The sequence below is a fragment of the Episyrphus balteatus genome, chromosome 1, assembly GCF_945859705.1.
Source record: "Episyrphus balteatus chromosome 1, idEpiBalt1.1, whole genome shotgun sequence".
Taxonomy (NCBI): Eukaryota; Metazoa; Arthropoda; class Insecta; order Diptera; family Syrphidae; genus Episyrphus; species Episyrphus balteatus.
The window spans coordinates 85,728,812-85,748,956 of NC_079134.1; the positions used below are offsets into that span (position 1 = coordinate 85,728,812).

A 20,145-nucleotide genomic window follows, 5' to 3' on the forward strand; every position below is an offset into this window, starting at 1 on the left:
ATAAATTACAAAGTAATTTGATTTTGAAGTCTTAAAATGAACATATAAGACGAACTCCAAGTCATAAAATATATCACCATGAAGGAAAAAGCAAGCAAACTGATTCTTAGCATTTTAAAAATTATAATAAAACTTAGAACTGATTACCGTGACGAGAATAAAAATCGAAGAAATTAGTTGGAGAATTCCATACTTGAAAAATGATACTTAAGAACTCTACTCCAGTTTTTTAAATCATTAACCGAGTTTACCATAAAAAAGAATAAAAATGCCATTCCCACGATGAACACCATCTCTTTGAAGAGTATAAAACCTGGTCATTCGAAAATTTCAAATTCAGTTGTCTTTCAACACCCAAAAGTTCGGTATTAAAATTTTAAATTTTTTAAAAAACTCGAGATGTCATCAATCCTCAACAGAATTCGACGAAACGCCAATGTCTTCCAAGATATTAAGAAGCCTCGACTGTCAATGAGCAGATTGACGTTAAAACAGAAATACAATATAGTGAAAGCTATACGTGAACCAACTCCCTATGGGCCGCAAATCCTTCTCGAGCTGGAGGATATAAAAGTATTCCTCCCGAAAAGGTGTAACCTGCAATTCAACGACGAAGACATTGCAGATTTGCCAAAACTGGTATTAGAAGTGGTAGAACCCTACGGCTCCACATTCAAAATCGATTTTCACGATAAAAATCGAGACAACAACATAGAAGAAGAAGACGAAGAAGAAGAATTACAACAAGAACAACATCAAGAACAGGAGCGACGTAGAATTCGTGAGGAGTTGCAGAAAGAGTTGCAAGAAAAGCTGGCGAAAGAAAAAGTAGAGGTAAACCAGCCACCCATCGAAATTACCAACACACAAAAACATATATTTTATAAATCTTTATATAAATAAAAAAAAAAAAAAATTGATCTTATTTTAAAATGAATTCTGTTTTGTATTATTTATTTGGTTGTTTTGGTTTTTTCTGTTGTCGTTGCTCAGATTTTCACTAAAATTCTTTTGCTTTCTGATTGTTTTTCGGTTTTAGTTTTTTTCAACAACATTTTGTTTTTTCTGTTTGTTAATTTTTCTAGCGAATCCAAATAATCAGTGACTTGGAGTCGCGAGTGAAGCGGTTTGATTTAAAGAGTCGAAAAATCCAGTTCAAAATCAGACCCATTCCAGAAAAAGAGGAACCAACGTCATGGATTAGAGAAGCAGTGAACGACATGTTTAAACATGCGCTAACAGGTCTTAGCCCTGAAGATAAAGTGGGAATCACTTTTAGCGGTAAGAGTTTCGCAGCTGAACGAGGGAACGGGTGGATCAATTTTAAGGATTGCTCAAATTTGAAATTCAGCGATGTATGGGAGATGATTTCGAAGATCTTTCAGAGCAATTCGGAAGGAATAAGCACCGATGATTTTTCTCTCACCATAACGTCGGTTAAACTCCCTTCAGGACAAGGAAAAACACAAAGTGGAAAATACAATACATTCACTGAGGAATGTATTAAACGCCGAGGAATAATAAACATAAAAAATAATGACAATTTGTGTTTGCCTCGAGCCTTAGTTGTCGGCAAAGTATATGCAGACAACGAAAACTACCTTAAGGTGAAAGTCAGACGAGACATCGGGAAAATTCAAACCCAAAAAGCCCTTAAACTTGTAGATGATGCACACATAACAGTACCGGCTGAAGGTTGTGGAATTCCGGAGTTAAAAATATTCCAAAATCATTTGAAGGAATATAAGGTGACTGTGTACGAGTATGGATCAAAGGGGCAGAAGGTGATATTTGAAGGATTTCCCACTCAAAATGGCAAAGAAAAAAAAAGTATTAATTTACTATATAATGACAATCATTTTAATGTAATAACGTCGTTAACTGCAGCATTTTGTTGTGGCTATTATTGCGAAGAGTGTCATATTCCATATAATTCAAAAAATCAACATAAATGCCAAAGATCTTGCCCGCAATGCCAAAACACACCAAGTTGTTCCAGAAATGAAAAAGAAGTTTTATGTAAAGACTGTAATCCAAACTTTAGAGGAAAAAGCTGTTTCGACACTCACAAGGCGAGTAACTCAACAGGTAAAAATTCAATTTGCGAGCAAATGAAAAAATGTATTTTATGCCTTAAAACATACGGAGCAACTCGTCAACATATCTGTGGTGAATACTTCTGCAAAATGTGCAGTAAGCATGTAGAAAAAGAACATATGTGCTATATTCTCCCTGATAACAGGATACCCGCATATAAAGGAATCCTGTACATCTTTTATGATTTTGAGAGTCGACAGGAAAAAGTAATAGGAGAAAAAATGTTAACCATTGGAAGCGAAACATCAGTAACTCCAGTAAAAATGCATGTACCGAATTTGTGCGTTTTTCAACAAAAGTGTGATCAATGTTTTGATGTTCCAAATTTGCACTTTTGTCAAAAGTGTAATTTATCGCTTAACATCATTAAGGAAGAAGAAGATATAGAAGGAAATGTTGTGGCTAAATTCTTGAAACACATACTTAATGTTCGGCAAAAGTTTAAAAAAGTAATTGTAATAGCACATAATGGGCAATCATACGATCATCAATTTCTGTTAAATTACATATTGGAATAACCCCACAATTAATAATGCGAGGCAGTAAAATTATATTAATGGAAATTGCAAATGTCAAATTCCTAGATTCGCTAAATTACTTTCCGATGGCTCTGTCAAAACTACCAAAAGCGTTTCAACTTTCACCCGTTTTTAAAAAAGGATATTTTCCTCATTTCTTCAATACAAAAGAAAATGCTAAATATATTGGAAAACTCCCTGCAATGGAATATTACAGCCCCGATTCAATGAAAACTGAAGATCGAGATGAATTTTTAAAATGGTATGCAGAGCATCAATACGATAATTTTGATATGGAGCGTGATCTTGTGGAATATTGTATTAGCGATGTTAAAATTTTGACTGAGACTTGCCTAAAGTTTAGACAACTGTTCCTAAACCAAAGCAATGTTGAACCATTTTTGGAAGCAACAACAATAGCATCAGCTTGTAACCTTGTGTACAGGCGTAACTTTCTTCAACCAAATACTATTGGAGTTATACCCAAAAACGGATATAGGTGTGTAGATAATCAATCCACACCTGCAATCAAATGGTTGATTTGGGAGCAAAAAAAGCGAAAAATTGATATCAAGCATGCCGCTAAAGGAAGAGAAGCAGTTATAAATGGAGTTAAAGTTGATGGTTTTTGTGAAGAAACCAAACAGATTTTCGAATTTCATGGTTGTTTTTATCACGGTCATCCTGCTTGTTTAAAACATACACGTGACGAACCTCTTTCAGAAGACAAATACGACACCCTGAACCACAGATATGAGAGAACTTTAGCCAAAACAAAACGATTAAGATCATTTAATTACGAAGTAATTGAAATGTGGCACTGTGAATTTCAGACTCTACAAAAATATTTAAATGATGAAGAACTAGATTTCTTAAATAATCACCCGTTAATACAACACACCTTTGAATCCTCGCGATGCTTTCTACGGTGGTCGGACAGGAAACACATTTAATTACTACAAATGTAAGGAAGGAGAAAAAATAAAATACATAGACGTATGTTCTCTTTACCCATGGGTTTGTAAAAATGGTAAATTTCCTATTGGTCACCCAAAAATTCACACAGCCAGCGATGAAATTTGCTCTACTATGAAACTCGAAGGTGTAAATGGCCTTGTTAAATGCAAAATACTCCCCCCAGAAAATTTATTCCATCCGGTTTTACCCATGAAACAAAATAATAAGCTGATGTTTTCCTTGTGTAGAGCTTGCAGTAGTGAAAAAAATCAAGAACAAATCTGCACTCATTCTGATGATGAAAGAGCATTACTTGGAACTTGGGTGATCGAAGAAGTTGTAAAAGCTGTTGAAATGGGATATAAGTTACTTGCTGTTTTAGAAATTTGGGAATATGATGTGACTCAATATAATCCAAATACAGGTTCTGATGGTCTTTTTACACGTATGATGAATACTTATCTAAAAATAAAACAACAAGCATCAGGATGGCCGAGTACATGCATGTCTGAAGAAGATAAAAACAAATATGTTGCTGATTTCCTAGATAAGGAAAATATAGACTTAGAATTTACTGAAATTGAAAACAATCCGGGAAAAAGATCACTAGCCAAACTAATTTTGAACTCTTTTTGGGGTAAATTCGGCCAACGGGAAAATCAACAAAAGACTTGCATTTTGATTAAACCTTCAGATCTGTTTCTATTACCCGAATAGCACAGATGGGTTTTAATTTGGCAGATGTAACTCCAGGAAAACAATCAAATTGTTTTCCATTAATTTCAGAAACATATTCTTATACAATATTGTAACCCAAACAGCCGCATTTCCCCTCTTGATTTGCAACAAATTTGTTTCAATTGTGTTTTATAAAGGTTAAATTTTGTTATTTCTTGGTCTTATTTGTGTTTTCTGAACTAAAAACATGTTTCATGAAAGTGAACCTAATAAGTGTGCAACTATGAATGAAGTCAAACATCAGCTTTACTTATGTTGTAGAAATGTTAAAGAAAGTAGTGACTTTTATTATTTTGGATAGGATTTGTTATAATTAAATGAAAATTTTGTTTTCGAAAACATCTAAAAAGTTTCCCAAAAGTTATTATTCTAATTCTCATAAAATGTTTATGTCTTATGATGTTATAAAAAAGATACAAGTCTAAAGTACTAAATCAATATAATACGTATAATAATTATGATTGAAAATGAAAGTTTTAGTCGTTTATGAACGGAAATTGTAATGCGATTACTATTTTTATCATAAAGATTAATGTTTTGCCTCTATAAAAATCACGCGCCACATAAATTATTGAAATTAGAGAAATAAATTGAAAATTAACGAATAATAATTTTTTGTATTTAGGTATAAAAGTTGGAAAAACACTGGGTAATGTTAGAAAATGGAATAAACATCCCTTTCCACTGAAATTTAATATGAAACAGCAACAAGAATATGAAAAATCATTTTAAAATTCATCACGTTAAATCATTTCGAATTTTGATGGAAGTCAAAATGGCGCTTGTTGCAAGAAACCAAACTAAAACAAGAGAATTTCAAATTAAAACTTTCATGTTATTAAACATATAACTTGAACAAAATAGAAACTTAATGTTGTTAAACAATCCCTTTCAACCATTTAACAATTTTGGTGCAACAGAGAAATATGCTAGTTTATAGTTTATACTTTGTCAGGCTTGCCATGGGTATTTTTTGTTTACATTTTTCCTATTTTCCACTTTAAGTGTGTTTTTATTTTAAGTCACATTAAACCTTCAAATTTTGATTGCCATCTTTTTTAAAAACACAATAAATATGAAATTAATAAAAAACAAAATGGCTGCAATCACTTTCGATTAAAAAAACGTCTGACTTTCTAGGCATCTATTGAAATATGGAACGAATTGTTAAAAAAATATCAAAATTAGAAATGACTTTTATATGTGAAAATTTAATTTTTTATTATGTTGGTATTTGTAATAATATTAAAATATTTTTGTTTTTCCATCCAGAAATCTACAATTTTTGTTTTCTGGCCTGTAAATTTGTTTTATTGTCTTAGGCAACTCTGGCATATAATAACATTTCGTTTTGCTTCCATGGATTTACAACTAAGTACTACAACTAGCATCATCTGTCAAAATGGAATTAACAAAAACTATAATTCGGAGCACCAGAAACATAACTATAATATCATTTGGAACTCGTTGTTGTTTCAACTTCAATACATAAAAAAATGTTGTAATTCTAGTTCTATATTTGTTAAACCAAACTTTCAAAAACTTAAGTGTAATAAAAACTCTAGAACGAAAAACAAAACAGTTGAGCTACAGTCAGTGTCAGTAAAAAGTTAACAGTTTACATTTAAAATTCTTTTTTGTCTAAGTTTTATTCATGTGTTGCTACTTAATGATTTTTTTAACATTAAACCGGTTAAATATTTGTATGAAAACGTGCTAAATGATTTCGCATGATAATAATTATTATTATAATAGTCTTAGATTTGAGAGGAATTGCTCTGCGATATGTTTTTTTTTTATGTTTTGAACAAATATGATAAAATAAATTCATATACGTAACAATAATAATTGAAGTAGCTAGGAAGGTTTTTTTTTCTTTGAAAACCAATTAATGTGAAACTTTCATTAGACGCTGACTGTATATCTTAATGTTGTAGATGAAAAAAAATGGTTCCTTGACAGTTTGGTTTCACCAAACTGTTAATAAACCAGAATAAAACAAAAAACACTGGGTAAAGAAGAAGACAACAAAACATAGAATCGACTGAGTTACATTGATGTTTGATTCTTGTATCTGAAAACTTTTCTTAGTTTGACATTTGCTAAGCAAAACTATTGAAAAACCAGCATAAAACAGAAACATCCCTGAATGACAAAGATACAAAATCATATTTACTATTAAGTTACATTGATGTTTGAATGTTATATTTGAATCAGTTCTTGATTTGGCATATGTTTAATCAAACTATTGGTAAACAAAAACAAAATAAATACATTTAAACATGAAATTGTATACACTTCATATTATGTTATAACAACGATTAAGTGCTTAATTCTATGACCGTTTATTTGTTGTATGTTGGTTGTTTTGTTTCATTAAACTGTGGAACAATAACTAAAATAAAACAAAAACACCACTTAAGAAGGGATATGCCTGTATACTAGGGTGGATCGATTTTGTTTTTAATATTTTGATATAAACCATTGATAGAATGTTATCAAAAAGGTATGACTAACTGAGTGAAAAATAAAAAAAAAAAAAAAAAACAATCAACTTTTAAATACTTTTTTGTTAACAAATACCTTAACTAATCATGGAAATGGAGAGCTAAACAATTCATGTTTTTTAATTCATAACGCATTTGTTCAGATTTTTCCTAGAGTGAGAATTAAAAGTCAAATATAACTTTTCTTTCATATTTTACACTCAGTGACAACTTTTTATAAATGCCCGAAGTCAAAAAAAAAAAAAAAAAAACTTAAGTTAAATCGACCCACCCTAACGCTCAATAAGGAAGTTCAAGTATATTTGTTTAATAAAGACATCGAATAAAATGTAGATTGTAAAGGGAAATAAAAAAATTAGTGCTTTCTTAAAAATTGTATTGTTGGTACAAAAAATGATTTTAATTTGTCTTTTACCAACTACTTGAACCATTCCAATGTTATTTAAATATTTTGTTCCATCCTTAAATATTCTAATTAGTATCTTAGTTTGAGTGATGTTGTTAAATCGTTTTTTATGTATTTAAAATTATTCAAAACTAAAGATTTTAATTGAGTTACTCACTTGTTATAAGAGAATGCTGCATAAAGGTTTTATCAACATTTTAGTTGAAAGAAACCAAAATCGAAATTGAATAAGAGTAAATATAACTTTTTACCAACTTTTAACTTGGAGACTTGTTTATAATATCTAAACAACATCAGATTTTTTAAAGAAACAAGTTTGAACTTAATTAAAACCTATAAACAGCATTTCGAATAAAAAAGTTTCAAACAATTTTTTGGGTACAAAAATAAAACTGAGTTACAACGGCATTCGTTTCAGATAACCTCAGTATGATACAAATGCAACAAAAATCTTGTTGCAAATCGTATTTTGTGCTATTCGGGTACTTACTCATCCTTCTATTGAAGTTTTGTATATATTACCAATTAATGAAAACAATATTGTGGTTAATTTTGAGTTGAAAGAAGAAGCCGCTGACTCTCTTCCTACTGTTAATGTTTGTATTGCCTCTTATACAACAACACAAGCACGTCTAAAACTGTACACTTACTTAGAAAATTTGAAAGAAAGAGTTCTCTACTATGATACTGACTCTGTTATCTATGTAAGTTGTCAAGGAGATATCGACCCACCTACTGGGGAATTTATTGGTGATATGACTGATGAGTTAGAAAGCTATGGTGAAGGATCACCGAATTTGTTAGTGGCGGTCCAAAAAATTATGCCTACAAAGTCTTTAGCACAAAAGATAATGTTGAACACGTTGTATGTAAAGTAAAAGGCATCTTTCTGAACTATGAATCATCTCAAAAAATTAATTTTGATTCAATCAAAGAAGCAGTATTACAATTTTCTGTAGAAGATGATGAAAGTATAGTTATTAAGTCTAATAACATAAGACGAACAAAAGAACATCAAGTGGTTACTGTGGAAGAGGTTAAAACATACAAGCCCAAGGCCGAAAAACGTCGCTTCCTCTTTGATCATAGTTCCGTTCCGTACGGTTTTAAAAGATAGTATTAAAGCTTATGAAATAAAAAAAAAAGAAAATATGTATTTATATATATAACACAAGTTTTGTTTTATTTATAAAAAAAAAGTATTTATATTACAACAATTTTGCTTCTCTTATGAACTTGCTTAAAAGATAAACATTTTGAAGGGCACAACATTTTCCATGGTTTAGGCATTTTATTTCATTAGGATAAATTTTTCGGAGTTCCTTTAAATTTGGACAGTTGGAGATATCTTCTAGGTTAATAACATCCAGGTTTTCACTATTAAGTAATTCTCTAAGCCATTGAGATTTTTCTGTTCCTTTAACGTAAACAACTCCAGCTTGGATTTGTTTTCGAGGAAATATCTTTACTTGAGAAAAATTTGTAAGCCCTCCATTCCACGTTATTCCATGATAATTTTGATATAGCCAATTTGCTTGCCTTTTAAGTGATGTGGATAGAAGATTAAAATAAGATGGAGGATTAACAATGAAATGATGATGGTGGTCATTATGAAGTACAGCTACTTCTTTCACTATGAAGCCATTGTTAAATTCTCCAAATCCTTGAACGTCTACAATAAAGGAATTCATGTTTAAGTAGGGCTGTAAAAGTAACGACAAAATGAGTACCCGCATGTATACGTTACTTTTGATACTAGTAGCCGCATCAATAATATGGTTACTCGTTACTTTCGTATGCTTCGTATTTTTCGTATATTTCGTATGTTTCGTGTGTTTCGTATGTTTCGCATGTTTCGTATGTTTCGTTACTTTCGTTACTTTCGCATGCTTTGTACGTTTCGTACTTTTCGTATATTCCATGTATTTGATCGTATGTTTGGTATTTTAAGTATGTTTCGTACGTTGGTATGGGTGAAAAAAATTTTTTTTTGAATAAAACCAAAAACGATTTGTATAATCTTAGCTACATTTTAAGGCCATAAACATTAATTTAAGTTACTTCGTTCTCATGTTATAAGAGTTTGAAGGTAGCTATACTGATTTTTTTTCGATTTTTTTTTATCAAACATGGAAACTTTTTTTTATTTTTTTCTATTTTTTCGACAAAACTTTGGTAATTTTTTGTTTATATCCGTTCAGTAATCTTATTACAATTCTTTACAGTGCCGGTTTAAGCACTACCGGCGCCCCTGGGCAAGATTGCAAGTGGCGCCTCTAAAAAAAAAATTCATCTAAAAACAATTTTTTAAAATCACGAAAAAAAGCAATAGCAGATTATGTCTTACCTCTCATATACTTGTTAATGCATTTATTAAAAATGTGCAGTGTATTAAATTAAAAAGGTTAACTTAAAAAACAATTAATTATTCATGTCATTTAGGCTCAATTGACAAGACTACCTTTATCTCTGACTTTTTTGTTTAAACACATTTAAAGATTAGGTACAGTTGGTTTTATTTGAACAATATTTTTTCAAAAACTTTTTCAACTAGGTACATTAATGTCATTTTCGATTGGAATCACTCAATGATTCACTCATTCTGAAATCCAATAAAAAACTTTGAATCGCTTCCACCCAATTCTAAAATTTAATATCTGTATTGGGGAAAAATCAAATATTTTGTTTTTGTTTTTTCACTAGGAGAATAAAAAACTTGCAGCACGCTTCTTAATGATTCCAGGCGCTTCCGGACGGCCAATCGAAAACAACATACCTTTATAAGTATAAGGTTTGTTCGTTGTGAGCTCTAGGGCACTCTGGGTCGCTCCGAATTCGTTGTCAAGCGTTTTTTGTAGCTCTTTTTTCAACCAGAGTTATTTCCTCTGTGTTCGATGTTCGCTGATGAAACTTAAGCTCTGAGGTGTTCGATGTAAAATGAAAACCCGAGAAACTCTGATTTTTTTCACAGTTAATTGAAATGACTTAGAGTGCTCTGGAGGGGGGAACAACGAACAGACCTATTTTTTATTCTCACACACAAACGTAGTTTTTATGAGAAATGGAGAAGCTGTCAATTTTTGGCATTTCTGGATTTTGGGTTTTCGGGAAATCGGGATTTTGGGATTGTGGGTTTTCGGGATTTTGTGTTTTTGTGTTTTCGGAATTTAGGGTTTTCTGGATTTTGGGCTTTCTGGATTTTTAATTTCGGGATTCTGTCCGTCTCCCTTCTCTTTCCTTATTCATTATTATAGGGGCACCTTTGCAAAAATTAAATTGTTAGGAGGAATATTAGGATTGCTTTAGTCTTTCAAAAGAAATTGGGGCGCCTTGTTCTTCAAAGATGAACGAAGATTTTGGACACCATTGTCCTTCCGGAAGCCAAATAAATTAACCCAAAATTGGGGGGCGCCTTCATTCTTCAAAAAGTTTAGGACAAACAATACGAGCGCCGTTGAAAATGTAAAATAGAAAAAAATTGGGCGCCTTTGTGAATGTAAAAAAAAAAAACATCGATTGGAAAGACTTCGTTATTTATACAACTTTTGTAAGAGTTCGGGGCGCCTGCGGCGCCCCTCAATTCTTGCGCCCCTGGGCGACGGCCCAGGCTGCCCCCCCCCCTAAAACCGGCTCTGATTCTTTAGAGACCTTTATTTCAAAAGTACATCACGCAGATCTCGGAATATTAACACTTCAATGCAACCATGTCGGACAATTTTTCATTTTTTTTTCTATTGACAGTGATTTTCAAACCTCGTTTTCTCGGCCTTTTTTTTAGTTCAAAATTTTGCACTGAAAATAAACAATTTTTTTCAAAAACCAAAACACTTCTGTACATTCTTTAGCTATAATTCAAGACCATTAACAAAATGGGTCATAAACACATTGGTTGCGGCGTGGGTATATTTCGGCCACATAGAGAAAATACTAAAACGTCTCTTTTGATGTTTGATATTGATCGATAACTCAACTATGCCTTGGCACTACTTTTTTTATCGAGACAAAAGTAAACTCCAGCTAATTATCAGGAGTTAGCATTCCGACTACGGTAACGATATCGGTACGAGATGCTAAATGCGACAAATTGAGTGTACTTCAGTACCCAGTAACGAAACATGCGAGTAACGATACTGTTTAGAAAGTAACGTTTCGTTACTCGTTACTGAAGCAAATACCCGCATTTTAGTAACGAATACATACGATTTGCTACAGCTCTATGTTTAAGATATGTTCTCGATAAACTCAATTGTTCTACTGACAAGTTTATATATAATGACAGTACATTTAAGTGAGTTTGTTAACTTCACCGGTTAAGGGATTATACTCAATTATACGATCATGAAGTATAAGGCAATACATAGTTGTTGAAGCTGGAACAGGAAGTGCTGTTTTAATTTCAACTTTTACATCCACTGGCCCTGTTTTAATTGATTCATTTTGACGAGAACAATCAACCACAATTATTGGCGCGATATTCTTAAAGTTTTGTCTTGATAAAAGTGGCTGTGATTGTTTCTGATAATATGACTGTTGAAATTTACTATACATTTCATAGAGAATGGCATACTGGTCTAGTTTATATTTAACATTCAAATCTTCGCGAGGGTAACATTCAGAGTTTAAATGCACCTTTAAATTGCTCACTTCACAGTGATCGAATTTACTGGCATCCTTATTTCGTTGATTTTTTCTATCGGTTTGTAAAGCAATTATAACATATCTTGGCTTCTCAAGTTGACTTGACGTTTTAACTGTCCATAAATGATCCGTGTTGGTTGGCAGTGTTGGATATTCATACATTTCCCAATTTCTAAAATGAATTTGAATCGGATTTGATTGTATTTGCTTTAATAATGTTAGCTTATTTGAATCGGATAAGGTAATATGTGGAACTCTCCATTGTAATTTTAAAATTGAAAGTTTTAATTCTTCATCAGAATATAAGGCATTCTCATTACTCCTAGTTCGAATTAGAATCAATTCATGTCTTGCATTTACTATAATCTTTTTGTAGTCTTCAGCAAAACCCAAAAGATTTTTTAATGGTACACAAAAATTAAAAGTACCCGATATAGGTGAGATGGTAGAGTTTCCACTCCATGCAGCATTTTCTAAGCTTTTACTTTCATTCTCATTCAATGATATATAATTTTTCATTGATGTTGTGATGCCAACGTTTTTATTGTTCTCAATGTTTACTCCGTTGAGTTCATAATGTATTTCTTCAAAAAGAAAGGCGATAGCATTATTAGATAATTTTCCCGTAGAAGAAGGTTTTCCATCTGATTTTGTTAGACATCCTTCTATATAAATGTAGCTTTCACAGGGTAAAACGCACAAGTCCTGTTGTTGTATGGGGATTCGTATTTCATCACTTGGATTGAATGACTGAAGAAATGGCGAGTAACTATGGTACTCAAACTTAGATATGCTATTATCATAGCTAGGTCCATGGGTAATGTTTAACATTTCGTTCATATTGTACTTTATTTAACTTTGAATCCTAATGTATGAAGGAAGGTTTTGTTTTCAGATGAAAGTTTTGGTCTTGACAGTGTTGCTGTTCTAGTAGAACTAATTGGGTGGATACCTTTGGTATCTATTTAATAATAACTATTATAGATTAGCATTATTGTGATTTTGGAGTTAAATGCAATCGCACTGTTATTCTCTCTCCTCTGAAATTTATCAAGTCACCGTCTTGGTCCACGAGTTTAAATGTGAGAGTGCTTATTCGTTTGACGTTCACAGGTAAATAGATGACATTTTTCGGGACTTCTATGATTTTATACCCTGACCCTGTTTCTGGAGAAAATTCATGTATAGTATGCACAGGACTATTATTAAAATAGGAACCAGTAATGATATTACACTCAATTCGTATTACATTCACCTTATTTATATCAACAAGTAAATCTGAAAAATGTACCACACCAGAGTGAAGAACACATTTACTGAAACCTAGTAATTGTCCAATGCTTCTATCTTTATTGAAATATATTGCTTCGTTGCTTTCGATTTAGCATACCATTGTATTATTATTTGCTTCCATTCTAACTACAGCTGTAGAGTTTTGCAGCAATAATCCTTCGGAAATAAATGTTGCAATTTCATCAATTTCATAAGACCCAGTTGGTATTTCAATTTCATATTCCCCTACATGGAACAGATTATTTCGCTCATCTACATTTGGTATAGAGTTGTACGTTTGAAAATCAATCAATCCGCAAACGTAATCCTGTTCCAGGTTCAAAGGTGGAAAATATTCAGCTGAAAGTTGGGAAGATCTCCCGCTTAGCGTAAGTGTCAACGCCATGGTGAAAATAAATACAATGAAACCATTTTTAAACAAATCGGTTTATTTATTTAAAAAAAAATTAACAATCATATAAAAATCTTAAACACAATTGACCACAGTTAAAAGAGTCATAATCTTGATATTTTATATAATTATAATACATTTTTTCACCCAAATAATTAATAATTTCGATAGGAGGCTGCAAATTCCCAAAGCTATCAAAATATTCAATTTTAGTTCCTTTTTTTTTATACGCTACCCAGTGTGTTCCAGGACCAATTGAAGAATCAAGATTTACTATTCCAGACTCATTTCTCATCGGTTTAGTTTTAGGTAAATTATCTCGCATGAAAACTCCTCGAAAATCCGGAATAAACTTATCTGCAAAATTTCTCAAATCTATTTCATTTAATGCACGATTGGGTAGCGAACTTAGGAGTTTTTTGTCTGTGGATTTAAATAAAGTCCAAGGCCCTTTCTATATGGTTTAAGGTGTAAGCCTTGTCCGACTGCAATGGATTCAATTTTTTCGTTATGACGTTTTTTTCCTCTAGATCTTTTTTAGCAATGCTGATGTCGCTTACAGCCTTGGCTACTCCTGCAGCTCCCCCCGTTAAAGCTCCAAGAGCTGAAAGTCCAGCAAACAGAGGAACAAGAAAAGGAATTAATCCACCACTTTTTGGTATTGCAATAACTCAAGGCGTTTTAATGCTATTTATGTTTTTACGAACTGTTTTCTTGGCAGATGACATTGCTACTTTAATTGCCTTTTCTAAATTTAAAGGTTTTTTACGTTTGAGATGAGTTCCAATTGTGCGTATAACATTTCTAAGAGATGGTTGTTTCGCTTTATTATCTATTTTGGACTTCTTAACATCGTTTTTATTTTCCGCTCTTTTCTTAAGCTTTTTATCTTTATTCTTAGAGCAACCCATCCCGAATTTTGTTTTTGCTTTCATAAGATTGGTAACCAAAAGTGCGTTTGCCCGCTCTGCTATATTTGCATTCTTAGATTTTACTCGTTGCCAAGCTTTATCTGTTAAAATCCTATCGGCAGTTTGTCGATCAGTTGTATTTGCAAATTTAGAATACGATATATCGTGTTCTTTGCACGCTTGATCAAGCAAATTAATCCCCTGATCTCCCCGAGCTAAGCGATTTTGAAGTTTTGTTCCAGGTCCACAATATTGATAACCAGGAAGATGTAGTTCAAAAGGTAGTTTGTTTATTAGAGTATTTAATAAACCTTTTCCTCCCACTATTTTTCGTTGACTGACAGAGTTTTTGGAATAATCAAACATTTTATATGATTATCTTTGCTATAGAATGGTTAGATGCGATATGAGGTTTTGTATATAATAACTTCACATTTATAGAAATCTATTCAGTTTTTATCACTATGCGATTCGTTAAGCAACTATACCATTTACCGGTAAAAAATATGGAACTGTCTAACAAGACAGAAAGAAAAAAAAAACATGGTAAATTATTCCCTGATAGTTTAAGAGGGTTAATTACTGGTCCATCAAACTGTGGAAAAACAAATGTCATGATGAGCTTGTTACAACACCCAAACGGATTGAAATTTGAAAATATCTATATATATTCTAAATCTCTACATCAACCGAAGTATGAGTTTTTACGAAAAGCTATAACACCAATAAAAAATATGGGCTTTTTTACATTTTCCAATAACAGTGATGTTATTCGACCAGAGGAAGCTAAACCAAATTCAATATTCATCTTTGACGATATTGCCTGTGAAAAACAAGACACAATTAGATTGTTCTTTAGTATGGGACGACATCATCACATCGATAGTTTTTATTTGTGCCAAACATATACAAGAATACCAAAACTCCTTGTTCGAGACAATGCCAATTTTCTCATCGTCTTCAAACAAGATGATATGAATTTGAAACACATTTATAACGATCATGTTAATTCGGATATGTCATTTAAAGAGTTTCAAAAAGTATGTGGAGAATGTTGGAACACAAATTACGGATTTGTGGTAATTGATAAGGACAGTCCCCTGAATGAAGGTCGTTATAGAAAAGGCTTTGACTCCTTCCTTAAGATATAAAATAGAAATAATTTCTGAAGTTTGCATCACATGTATAGTTATGTTCTATGAGAGCAGTACAGAGCAGTTCAACGAGCAGTTTATAGCGGTAAGGAACGATTCAATACGGTTTGAGAACCAGTATTCTTCAGTTAAGACCAGTAACCGCAGTATAAAATTCAGTTTAAGAACCATAGAACGATTTTTTCAACAACTTCGGAACTTATTTTTTGACTGTTACTGTAAGAAAAAATAAATCTTATAATATGATGAACATAGATGTTAAACTAACAAAAGACCTTATTAAAACAACCGAGGCTCTACGAAAGAAATACAAAGCTCTTAAGGCCGGTAGGGAAGCCTACGAAACCATAATGGAGGAAACTCTAAAACCCATTACCAAACCCTTAACTGAGTTAGTGAAAAAATCAAACACTAAACAAGAAAAACAAAATGACTATATTGAAAGTCCAATAGAGAAAGCAAAACGCAAATTTAAACAACAACAAGAACATGAATTAAAATTTATCACACCTAGCACTAATATCAACGGTTCACCTGACAACGGCGTATACAAGGGGGGGGTCACGGGGTCATGCCCCCCCCCCCCCCAAGAACTCAGAACTTAAAAAAGAATTTTTTATGTGATACTGAAATCTCTTGAGTAAGATTACACCGGCACACAAAATAAAAAAAGTGTCATGTACCAGGAACCAGACCTATGTTTCTATATGTTTTTGAGCACGCTGAATCCGAATTTCAAGTCCGTTTGGCCCGGTCACCCTCCAGTTTTGAGCTGTGACTGCATTTTGTTTGGATTTTTATGACTTTTTTGGAGTTTTTTGCATTTTTCTCAAAACTGAAGGGTGTTCGGGCAAAACGGACTTGAAATTCGAATTCAGCGGGTCCAAAAACATATAGAAAGATATGTCTGGTTCCTGGTACATGGAACTTTTTTTTTGTGTGCCGGGGATGTAAGCGACATTTCGCGACAGTGAAAGGCACACCAAAAAAAAAGTTGTATGTACCAGGAACAAGACCCATCTTTCTTTATGTTTTTGGACCTGCTGAATCCGAATTTCAAGTCCGTTTTGCCCGGTCAACCTCCAGTTTTGAGAAAAATGTAAAAAAGACCCCAAAAAAGGCAAAAAACTTCCTTTTTTTGAGTTTTTTGCATTTTACTCAAAACTGGAGGGTGACAGGGTCAAACGGACTTGAAATTCGGATTCAGCGTGCCCCAAAAAAATATATAGAAAGATAGGTGTGGTTCCTGGTACATGACACTTTTTTTATTTTGTGTGCCGGTGTTATTTTCAAAATGTTGAAATTTTATAGTCTATTTAATAGACCCGAGCTCCAGAGCAAAAATAGAACAAATTCGTTCAAGACTTTTTATTGGCGATTATGATTCCTTGGCATACAAGAATACTCCAGCCAAAAGTGCTACTAAATCCGTTGGTGCAATTCTGAGAAAACGGCAACACTGGTCGGTTTTCAGTTTTTTTGATTTAACTCGAAAACCAAGCCTGACTTTGAAATGGTTCAAAGACACTTTTCATAGCAAATTAAATTTTCCGTCAAGTTAAGATGGTTAATAAATTTTAAAAATTATTTTTGACTAAAATTCTAACCTAAAATCAAAGAAAAAAAAGTTAAAAAATTGACAATTTTATTTTTTCTTACTAAATCAAGGGGCATTTTGTGTATGTAGCCGGGACGTCCAAACTTTGTACTAATGAAATAAAGTAGAGGTAAAATCCTTTGATAATATGCAATTTTAATTTTTTTTGTCAAGAAACAACTTAAATGTACCTATTCAAAAATTAGCACTTTTTCTAAATTTCTGACTTTTTTAGTTAAAAGCAAGTTTTTAAAACTCGATAAAATCGTATTAATTGGTAACTTTTTGACTTTTAAAGTAAACATACTTCGAAGGATTGATTTAATATAAACTAAATATGGCAAACAAAAAAATTTATTTGCATCCTTATGGCCTTTTGTGCAATTTTGTGTATGTGCATTTTTATAAATACGGGTTGAATGGATGGACGGAGAGCCATTAGCTTTGATCTATTGCATAGAAGAACATTTAATACCAACTCTTTTACTGTTTTCAATGGCCTGAAAAACAATTCTTGAAAAATCTGCGACCAACGAAAAGTTTCTCTTGAAAAACGAAAACAATACTCTAATGAGTTTGAAACAAAATAGCTCAGGCAAATTAGTAAACCCAATTGCACTTTTCGCGGGATAAATTTTTTTCATGGAACGTGTTTAGGTGAATGTCCTAATAGTAAAAGTGAATTTTTTGGGATGATAAGATATCGGAAACAGCCGCCATCTTGGAAAAGAGGTCGGTGCCGTTTTTATTTTATAACTCCATTTTTACTCATTTAAACCAAAAATGTCCAAGGATAGACTTATTATAAATTAAATTATCTAAAAAATGATATACAAATGAATTCCGTGAACTAGTTAAATTCAATTTTATAGTCGGTCAAAGTCCAGGTTCTTCTCGCAAGGTTAAGACAATATGACATTTTTTCAAATATCCGAAGAACTTTTTATTTGTTTGGGATTTTCTTAAAGAATGAATTATAGCACTTTTAAATATCTATAAAATGAGCCCTTTCTCGTAACTGTAACCAACATAATGTATGAGCCACCTAACGTCGAAGTTCACATTCTACTAGTCAAAAGTGAGAAAATAACAAGTTTTCTTCTATTAGATCGAGCAAATTTTTTAAATGGAGGCATAACCAAAATATAAGTAAACAGTTTTTTAACTATATTCGTCTAAATATTGAATTCAAAGTTTGAAATCTTTAATGTTAACCTTTATATGGTTTTCGAGGTTTTAAATGAAGTGAATTTTCCAATTAATGTGAATAAGCTAAAGTGACATTATTTATAATTCTAAATATAAGAACTGATGCCCTGTCATTTTTCCTAAACATGAACACCTCAATCTCAGCATTACGATAAGTATAACTCAAGATATGAGGCGTGTAAGCCGTTATGTTTTCGAGACTATTGTGTTTAATTTTTGATTGTTTATTTGAACTATTGAAATGTTCAGTTAAAAAATCGTATATCATGACTTCGACGTTTGGTTGCTTCTGCAATGTGATGGTTACAAAAACAATAAAGGGTTCATTTCATCGATAATTAAAAGTGCTATAATTCATTCTTTAAGAAAATCCCAAACAAATAAAAAGTTCTTCAGATATTTGGAAAAATGTCATATTGTCTTAACCTTGCGAGAAGAACCTGGACTTTGACCGACTATAAAATTGAATTTAACCAGTTCACGGAATTCATTTGTATATCATTTGGTTAGATAATTTAATTTATAATAAGTCTATCCTTGGACATTTTTGGTTTAAATGAGTAAAAATGGAGTTATAAAATAAAAACGGCACCGACCTCTTTTCCAAGATGGCGGCTGTTCCCGATATCTTATCATCCCAAAAAATTCACTTTTACTATAAGGACATTCACCTAAACACGTTCCATGAAAAAAATTTATCCCGCGAAAAGTGCAATTGGATTTACTAATTTGCCTGAGCTATTTTGTTTCAAACTCATTAGAGTATTGTTTTCGTTTTTCAAGAGAAACTTTTCGTTGGTCGCAGATTTTTCAAGAATTGTTTTTCAGGCCATTGAAAACAGTAAAAGAGTTGGTATTAAATGTTCTTCTATGCAATAGACCAAAGCTAATGGCTCTCCGTCCATCCATTCAACCCGTATTTATAAAAATGCACATACACAAAATTGCACAAAAGGCCATAAGGATGCAAATAAATTTTTTTGTTTGCCATATTTAGTTTATATTAAATCAATCCTTCGAAGTATGTTTACTTTAAAAGTCAAAAAGTTACCAATTAATACGATTTTATCGAGTTTTAAAAACTTGCTTTTAACTAAAAAAGTCAGAAATTTAGAAAAAGTGCTAATTTTTGAATAGGTACATTTAAGTTGTTTCTTGACAAAAAAAAATTAAAATTGCATATTATCAAAGGATTTTACCTCTACTTTATTTCATTAGTACAAAGTTTGGACGTCCCGGCTACATACACAAAATGCCCCTTGATTTAGTAAGAAAAAATAAAATTGTCAATTTTTTAACTTTTTTTTCTTTGATTTTAGGTTAGAATTTTAGTCAAAAATAATTTTTAAAATTTATTAACCATCTTAACTTGACAGAAAATTTAATTTGCTATGAAAAGTGTCTTTGAACCATTTCAAAGTCAGGCTTGGTTTTCGAGTTAAATCAAAAAAACTGAAAACCGACCAGTGTTGCCGTTTTCTCAGAAATGCACCAACGGATTTAGTAGCACTTTTGGCTGGAGTATTCTTGTATGGCAAGGAATCATAATCAGCAATAAAAACTCTTGAACGAATTTGTTCCATCCAAAAGGGTCTATTCAATAGACTATTAGAACATGAACGAAAATTAAAAGTAAAAAAAGTTTTTGGTATTCAAACAAACTATTTTACCATATTTTGGGGATGTGGTCATATTTTTAGCGAACGCTATGCTGGATTAGGATTATTTT

General features: G+C 32.0%; 2 protein-coding genes across 5 annotated transcripts in view; both read right to left on the minus strand.

Annotated features, from left to right (window-relative positions):
- The window catches only part of LOC129906884 (protein mahjong), a 254,365-nt gene that overhangs the window by 84,722 nt on the left and 149,498 nt on the right, over positions 1-20,145 (minus strand). The gene's annotated exons all lie outside the window — the stretch shown is intronic.
- The window catches only part of LOC129906896 (uncharacterized), a 56,110-nt gene that overhangs the window by 14,260 nt on the left and 21,705 nt on the right, over positions 1-20,145 (minus strand). Inside the window, exon 2 of the mRNA XM_055982889.1 lies at positions 1-16,144. This exon is cut by the window's left edge and continues 14,260 nt beyond it. Coding sequence (XP_055838864.1) covers positions 11,508-12,701 — 1,194 coding nt within the window. The 5' untranslated portion in view covers positions 12,702-16,144 and the 3' untranslated portion in view covers positions 1-11,507. The remainder of the gene's footprint in view (positions 16,145-20,145) is intronic.